Below are 9,776 nucleotides of genomic sequence, written 5' to 3' on the forward strand. Positions count from 1 at the left end.
GTACTATTCGGAACAATATTTGGCAAACACGGAAGTAGATGAAACATCAACAAACAGTCAGAATCTTGTGACTATTTCAAAATTTATTTCATTTTGTTTGATGCATGGTGTGTTTTATTCATATTTTCGTAAGAACTCAAAGCAATAACCATGTTTAGCAGTTCTACAAACTACAATAAGCTCAAGACAAATCTGAGACTGACAATAAACAGGCTGAAGTTGCTTGAGAAAAAAAAGACTGAAATAGGTCAGAAAGCCAGGAAAGAAATAGCCGACTACATTTCTTCAGCTAAGGATGACCGGGCACGGATCAGGGTGGAGCACATCATCCGGGAAGATTACATCGTGGAAGCGATGGAACTCCTAGAGATGTACTGTGACCTGCTGCTGGCCAGATTTGGCCTGGTTCAGACACAAAAGTAGGTCAAAATGTTTATTTTTTGTAAGTTTATTTTTACGAAATAAAGGTATTTTAACCTTCATCCTCACAAATTACAAGATGTTGAGCTGAATTTAATAAGTGTGCTCCCATAAACACTTGGTTTCTTGGCTTCTCTTGAATAGTTTTTTTTCCTTAAAGTTTAATACATGTAACATGAAATAGTAAGCTTGGTTGTCCGGTTAGCGCAGTGGTTAGCACACTCGCTTCTCACCAATGCGACCCGGGTTCGATTCCTGGCCTGGGCGCATGTGAGTTTAGTTAGTGGTCACCAAGCTGGACAAGTGGGTTTTCTCCAGGTACACCGATTTCCCCACAACACAAGACCACACTCTCGCGCAAGATGGGGATAATATAAGTTGTAATAGCTTGTTTCACAATAGTTGAAAAATTAAATAAAGTTTAAACTAAATAGTCAGCTGACTAAGTGTGGCTATCTCAAACTACCTTTAGTCACTATGAATGGACATCATAGAATAGAGGTACAATAATAGGTGTTTGGGATTGTTTATCTATTTGACATTTTTTATAATTCCCTGGTAAGCCTCACTCTCAGCTCAAAAAAACATGCTCCCCAAAAAATTATATGAGTCATGGTTAGGAGTCATGTCAATTATACCACATCACCTGGTAACAATCACATGTTAAAATGCATCATTTCTTAAATATCTGGTGTCAACACCCATCCTCAAAGCCCTTGTACACACATTATAATTTTACAATACTGGTAGTAAGATATACAGTCCTTATAAATATAAGATCACAAAAGTGAATTTTTTTTGCAATAACCAGTAAACAAACAATTGTCAGCTTCTAGGGTTTTTGACATCATTGATTATTTATGTATATTAAAACAAAAACAATGTGTAATACAGAAATCAAAAGTTCATGTTTTTCCTTTTAGGGAACTTGATCCAGGCTTGGAGGAAGCCATTTCAAGTCTTATATGGGCAGCACCTCGGTTACAAACAGATGTCCCAGAGATGAAGACCATTGCTGACCAACTGACCATCAAGTATGGCAAAGAGTTGAACAATGTTAGTGAAAAAGTGATGCATAAACTTGGCGTTCAGGCTCCACCAAAAATATTGATTGAGAGATATATGATTGAAATAGCTAAATCATACAATGTACCATTTGAGGCAGATCCAACAGTGATGAGTCAGGATGAGATATTTGCTGCAGAGAATCTTCTGATTGACCTTGATGAGAACAGGAAACCCGGGGGAGGAGCTGGTGGAGGGGGTGGGGGCACAGGCATTCTCCAGCCCTATCCTGCACAGTCACAGGTAAGCTCATTATGCACATGCCTCATTCTAAACTGATCTATAATATGATTACAGTCAGTAACTTGAAAGGGATATGCATTTTTTATACGACGTAATGACCTAATTGTATTTTTTCTGGCTTTTACATGTGATGCACAATATTGTATATATATATATATATACTTATTTTCAGTATCATTGATGTTGTTTCTCTAGTTACAAATCATTTCGAATTAGTATTAATATCTTAACTAATCATTTATTAAATGTACTGTTAGAATGAAAATAATATTGATTGCTGTTGTGATAAATGATAATATTGCAATCATACACAGGTACAAGCCCATACATTTTACATTGACCATGATTAAATGCTCAAAAACACTGAACTAGAAACACACTATGTACATGTTCAAACAACACAGACAAATCAAACATCAACATCTTTATCAATATATATTGGGGTCACTGCCTTGGAATGGTTGGTGAAACAGGAGTTCATATACCAGTATCATACATGTCGTATCTCTGTTGCAGCCTCCTCCACCCAACCAGGGAGCCATGTACTATCCACCTCCCCAGCAACAGTATCCTTCAGTGAGTAATTCTAAAAAAATTGAGCCTTTTGGAAGTAAAAAATGATACTCAATTTTAAACTTGTAGTTTATATTTATTCTCAGTTTCTGGCTGACTGGCAAGACATAAGATGTGTTGATGTAATTAGAGCATGCAAAGGCATTGAAATTAGACTTGGATGAACAAGCCCGAATTCTTCTACTTTTGCTTGGTATCAATTTTTTTAACTAGCCCTGCTATATAAAATTCAGAATTTGAGCAAGCCAAGAAAAACATTTTGCCAGTGCATGGCTTGCAGGCTTATGCTAATTTCCAACACTGCATACATGCTAAATTTGTACTAGTTTGGGTAAAAATTTTTTGGTTAATTTTAGAAAAAAAAACGAAAAGTCTAATAAAAACCGAAAAGTCTAATATTTTTTTACACTTCTGAACAAGGAAAGTAATCATAATATTACCATATATTTAAGGAGACATAATGATCCGAAGTGTAATCTGACTAACAGCTTTTTTATTTTTTCATTCCAGGAAGGTTACAAGTCTGCCCCTCCACCTGTGCCCAACACGCCACCCTCTGGCTACGCAGGCTACCCCCCTGGTGGCGCATCTGGAGGCCTATCCCCCTCAGCCCCTGCTGGTGGTCAGGAACACTCGCCTCCACCTCCTTACACATCCTCTCATAACAGTCCTAGTAAGTTAACTTATTATGTACACAGGTATTTTGACTAATTTCTTCAAACTTATATAGTATTTGTTTAAAACAGTTGATATCATAACCATAAGAGACCTACCAAACATGTCATGTATGTGTTCTTAAACATGTACCTACATGCACATGTAACAGTTGCAACTTAAAAGTAGTGGAATTGAAGTGAAATTGTTGATACTTTAATCTGTCTATAGGCTCACAAATATTTGTATGAATAATGTTCTTATAACCTTTGGTGTCCCACCACACTTATATGTATTGTTACTTATAAGGGGAAAAATCACACAAGGTGTCGAGGGTTCACATATCTTTAATGTCCAATCAATACGTGCATGGTATAACAGTAATCAAACACTCAAATAGTCTAATACTCTAATAGTCGTAGTCGAATATGTCAACACACTGAAAATAGACAATATACAATAATAAATAAATGAGAACTATAATACTTGACATATCTTACTGTTGTTATTTGATAACAGTTATTACACATCCTTATATTCAATAGTCTCATAATACTGTATTTATGTGTCTAGTGGCCAGTTAACATAAATATGGATAAAACAATAAAACATGATTCAGAAAACAATTCATATCACACAATACAATACACATTGCCTACTTACAGATTTATGGAATCAAGTGCCATCAACAACAACTCAGCACAGCAACATCTCTAGCTCTCATTGTCATACATCTCTCACAGTGCTGTTATGGTCTGAAGTTAATCATTGCATAAACAAATCATGCACTAAACTGGGTGTCAAAGTAACTGCCATTTCAACCATCTCAGGAAAATATGTAATTTACTTGGAATTGTCCAAAACACAAATTCAGAATAAATGCAACATAATGGTTATCATTTATAATAATATCAAATCATAAGTGAATACATACCAAATATAAAATGATCCAAGATCCTTATTTAAAACTTCTTAAAATAAACATGTCTGCCACAATGACCTGTTCTGGACAAAGGCTCTCATCAAACTGGTTTTCTAAAAATAGCTTTGTCCAACCAAAACTGGTTTTGGAGTAAGTGGTCAATTTACAAAAAGGGAGATAATTGGTCAATGGTAAGTGATAGGTTGTAAACCACTAAAATCTCACTGGGCTACATTCTTGTGATTTTGAACGTACAATTTTGAACTTGTCATTGATTCATTGATTTGTACTCATACCGTGATGACATGGTGCACAAAAAGTAGTCCAAACAAACACATACAAGTAGTGCTTCACAACCTCATTATTCATTCTCATATTAATACTTTTCTGCTGTAGAAGAATATTTCAGGATCCGTATTACAGAAGTATCTTAAGAAAAATAAGTGTAAAGTTTTGAATTGTTATATTTCTTGAAAAAGATAATTCATTAAAATTGTGTTTTCATTTAAAGGAATTATGTTACCATATTTTAATTGCAGAATATCACTTAACATACTATTTTGTAACAGTAAAATAACACAGTTAAGGAAATTGATGAATTTAAGGAAAAGGTACAATTTTAATTTAAGATGCCTATGTAAAAAGGCCCTAGATGTACATGTTTATTTTATTCAATAGAAGTTCAGTATAATTTATATGGTAAAGCAAAACAATATCACTGAGAGGCTGCTGTCATGTTTATAATGTCTTAACTTTGCCATCTGCCAATTATCATGTCGCCGTGACAATGATTCCTACCATTTTGTTTTAGTGCCCTCCCAGAACAATATGGACAGTTTCCCCGACCTGCCTGCTGTGCCCAACAGTACTCTGCCCGACCCCCCTGGGGCATCATCTGCGGGGGGTGAGGACGTCGACTTTGATGACCTGTCGCGCAGGTTTGAGGAGTTGAAGAGGAAAAAGTAGACAGCATACATAAGACATAGACTTGCATGTGTATGGTTGATGATTTAGGATATAATAACATCATGTACAGTACTTGATATGTATTTCTTTTAGTGCACTGTGTTGTGAATTTTGATGAGACACCACAGTGATTTGTACTTCAAATGAGCATATACATTGGTAATTAGTGATGATTTTGATCGTGTATACATATTTAATATAAGAATGAGAGTGTGATTCTATTATATCACTGGTATGGTAATCTCTGCCATACTTGATAAAACATTGATCAGTGACAACATTAGAAATCTTTCTTGGTTTTGTAAAGCTCAATTACACTGGTTTTAGTAATATTGAAAAAAGCACTGAACTGATGTACCGTATTTAGATGTTTCATGATTTTAAAGAGGGTCTAAAAGTGTTGATTTTTGCAGAGCAATCATTGTGTATTATCTATTCATCATTTGATTGAAAAGCCTATTACTATTATTACTATTCAAAAAATTGTTTTAGGGAAAAGTCAGTAAATTAGTCAGAATCTGTTCTTTAATGTTTAAATATTGTATAATAAACTGTTTTTTTCTTCATGTTTGTCGTTGTTCTGTCTGTTTATGTATTTATCAGTTGTGTACTTTTAATGTTAATTAATCTGTAAAGCCTTTGAAGTCATTAGTCTCTCTATTTTTTTGCAAAGGTAAACTAAAACCCTACCTTAGCACCTTACCTCTGCATCTGCTTAAGAACCTTATTTCAGCACCTTACCTTACCCCCTACCTCAGCACCTTACCTAAACCTACCTTAGCACCTAACCTTACCCCCCCCCCCACTTTACACCTTACCTTACCCCCTACCTTAGCACCTAACTTTACCCCCCCCCACTTTACACCTAGCCTTACCCCTACATTAGCACCTAACCTTACCCCCCACTTTACACCTTACCCCTACCCTAGCACCTAAACTTACCCCCTACATTAGCACCTAATCTTACCCCCTACATTAACACCTAACCTTACCCCCCACTTTACGCCTGACCTTATCCCAGCCCGGCCCTACCTTAGCACCTTATCTTACCCCCCACTTGATACCTTACCTTACCCCCTTACCTTAGCACCTAACCTTACCCCCTACATTAGCACTTAACCTTACCCTATACCTTAGCACCTTACATTACCCCCTACCTTAGCACATAACCTGACCCCCTACCTAAGCACCTTACAATACCCCCAACTGTAGCACCTAACCTTACCCCCTACCTTAGCCCCTAACCTTACCCCCTACCTTAGCACCTAACCTAAGCCCCTACCTTAGCACCTTACCTTTGTACCTTACCTTTGTACCATACCTAGCACATTACCTTGCACCTTACCTTTGCCCCTACCTTATCACCTTACCTTAGCACCCTACCTTAGCACCTAACCTTATCACACTACCTTTCTACCTTACCTCAGCACCTTACCTTAGCACCTTACCTTTTCCCCTACCTTATCACCTTACATTTGTACATTACCTTTGTTCCCCTTAAATAATCACCTCTTAGTTATTTATCTTTGCAACTTTCCATCTTACCTTTCCATCTTACCTTTGCACCTTACACGTCAATCTTACCTTTGTACCTTACATGTCCTTACCTTTGCACCTTACATGTCCATCTTACCATTGCACCTTACATGTCCATCTTACCTTTGCACCTAACATGTCCATCTTACCTTTGCACCTTACACGTCAATCTTACCTTTGCACCTTACATGTCCATCTTACCATTGCACCTTACATGTCCATCCTACCTTTGCACCTTACATGTCCTTCTTACCTTTGCACCTTACACGTCCATCGTACCTTTGCACCTTACATGTCCATCTTACCTTTGCACCTAACATGTCCATCTTACCTTTGCACCTAACATGTCCATCTTACCTTTGCACCTTACATGTCCATCTTACCTTTGCACCTTACATGTCCATCTTACCTTTGCACCTTACATATCCATCTTACCTTTGCACCTTACATATCCATCTTACCTTTGCACCTAACATGTCCATCTTACCTTTACACCTTACATGTCCATCTTACCTTTGCACCTAACATGTCCATCTTAGCTTTGCACCTTACATGTCCATCTTATCTTTGCACCTAATATGTCCATCTTACCTTTGCACCTAACATGTCCATCTTACCTTTGCACCTAACATGTCCATCTTACCTTTGCACCTTACACATCCATCTTACACATCCATCTTACCTTTGCACCTTACATGTCCATCTTACCTTTGCACCTTACATGTCCATCTTACCTTTGCACCTTACATATCCATCTTACCTTTGCACCTTACATGTCCATCTTACCTTTGCACCTAACATGTCCATCTTACCTTTGCACCTTACACATCCATCTTACACATCCATCTTACCTTTGCACCTTACATGTCCATCTTACCTTTGCACCTTACATGTCCATCTTACCTTTGCACCTTACATATCTATCTTACCTTTGCACCTAACATATCCATCTTACCTTTTCACCTTACATGTCCATCTTACCTTTGCACCTTACATATCCATCTTACCTTTGCACCTTACATGTCCATCTTACCTTTGCACCTTACATATCCATCTTACCTTTGCACCTTACACATCCATCTTACACATCCATCTTACCTTTGCAGCTAACATATCCATCTTACCTTTGCACCTTACATATCTATCTTACCTTTGCACCTTACATATCCATCTTACCTTTTCACCTTACATGTCCATCTTACCTTTGCACCTTACATATCCATCTTACCTTTGCACCTTACATGTCCATCTTACCTTTGCACCTTACATATCCATCTTACCTTTGCACCTTACACATCCATCTTACACATCCATCTTACCTTTGCACCTTACATGTCCATCTTACCTTTGCACCTTACATATCTATCTTACCTTTGCACCTAACATATCCATCTTACCTTTTCACCTTACATGTCCATCTTACCTTTGCACCTTACATATCCATCTTACCTTTGCACCTTACATGTCCATCTTACCTTTGCACCTTACATATCCATCTTACCTTTGCACCTTACACATCCATCTTACACATCCATCTTACCTTTGCAGCTAACATATCCATCTTACCTTTGCACCTTACATATCTATCTTACCTTTGCACCTAACATATCCATCTTACCTTTTCACCATACCATTACACCTTACCTGTACACTTTACCTTTGCAACTTACCTTTGCAACTAACCTCTCTGGGTTTACCGCCTCTGGAAATGTGAATAATTTTTATTAAAAGTATTTTAGCTAATGAACTTTCTTGCGAAATACTTATGTATTCGGTAATATTGATATAGTATATGCATTGGGCTGAACTATAAAAAGCACTACCGAGCTGTTGTGCTTTAGTTTCTAAAGACAATATCGGCTCCTAGCTTCCCTGTTCAATATTTTACAATTTTGGTTTTAACCTGTTGTCGTCAACAGTGGACCAAGGTTATCCTTGTCCACTGTCTAACTAGGTATTTCCTTCTGCAATCGTTTCTTAACTTGGTAGTGTTGTTTATATGCATACAATATCATCCATTAATATGACAACCCACCCAGTTTGTTTCAGTCAATCCTGAATTGGGTTTCATTCGTTTTATTGACTTTGTCCTTTCTGTAACTTCGTACATGCCCATCCTCAGTTGTCTAGCATACTATCTCAGACGAGTATGATAATAACGAGCCATTTCACTTAAATGTTCGGCCAAACTGACCTTGTCCTTGTCTTAAGCATTTGTTAGGCAATCTTTACCAAACCTGGTTACTATGTTTATAGGCATACTGTATCACACAAGTTCATTACCCTGCCATATCGTTTTAGTTAATCATTGTTCCATTTTCTAACAAACTTGGTTTCATTGTGTACGTACATATTCTCAACTTTGATAAGCAAACACTTGTGACCGGTTTCTTTGGCTTTAACCACACTATAATCCTTTCTCAAGGCATAACCGGTTACTTTGGCTTTAACCACATTATAATCCTTTCTCAAGGCAGTGACCGGTTACTTTGGCTTTAACCACATTATAATCCTTTCTCAAGGCAGTGACCGGTTTCTTTGGCTTTAACCACATTATAATCCTTTCTCACGGCAGTGACCGGTTACTTTGGCTTTAACCACATTATAATCCTTTCTCAAGGCAGTGACCGTTTTCTTTGGCTTTAACCACATTATAATCCTTTCTCAAGGCAATGACCGGTTACTTTGGCTTTAACCACATTATAATCCTTTCTCAAGGCAGTGACCGTTTTCTTTGGCTTTAACCACATTATAATCCTTTCTCAATGCAGTGACCGGTTACTTTGGCTTTAACCACATTATAATCCTTTCTCAAGGCAGTGACCGTTTTCTTTGGCTTTAATCACATTATAATCCTTTCTCAAGGCAATGACCGGTTTCTTTAGTTTTAACCACATTTTAATTCTTTCTCAAGGCAGTGACCGTTTTCTTTTCACAAACCGAGTTTGGTTTGAAAGCAGATCGAATAGTTAATGTCACAATATCACTCAAGTCAAATCTCAGTCTCAATCTAACTTTACCACATACAATCAACAGTTATTCAACATCTGTATTTGTTTAACCTTTTCAAAGCGCATGCCATGAATATGCTAATCAAAAACTTTGGTCAAAATTCTGAAGAAAAAATACTCTACAGCAAAAATTTAATTGAGCACAACTCAATCTTTAAGAATTACACCTTTGCGCATTGTTTGCCTTCGAGCTAGTCGTCCTTCACATATTGACAAAAATGTCACATTCTAGGAGAAAATATGTTTTTTAAAAGAGCAAACTATTGAGATTTGACCTGTGTATATTTGTGATATTTGGGCCTGGTTATTGATGTACATGTACGTTATGAGTGACGTCATTTCTATGTACGGCATACATACCTCATCGTGTCCACAGAGAGCTTTTC

General features: G+C 37.1%; 1 protein-coding gene across 1 annotated transcript; it reads left to right on the forward strand.

Moving 5' to 3' along the window:
- Positions 1-29: 29 nt before the first annotated feature.
- On the forward strand, positions 30-5,409 carry LOC128236699 (IST1 homolog). The gene is made up of 5 exons (XM_052951769.1): positions 30-419; positions 1,344-1,728; positions 2,245-2,304; positions 2,812-2,974; positions 4,689-5,409. The coding sequence occupies exons 1-5, from the start codon at positions 151-153 to the stop codon at positions 4,841-4,843; spliced, it is 1,032 nt and encodes a 343-aa protein (XP_052807729.1). The 5' UTR covers positions 30-150; the 3' UTR covers positions 4,844-5,409.
- The last annotated feature ends 4,367 nt before the right edge of the window (positions 5,410-9,776 follow it).

This window comes from Mya arenaria, chromosome 6 (assembly GCF_026914265.1).
Source record: "Mya arenaria isolate MELC-2E11 chromosome 6, ASM2691426v1".
NCBI classification, from domain to species: Eukaryota; Metazoa; Mollusca; class Bivalvia; order Myida; family Myidae; genus Mya; species Mya arenaria.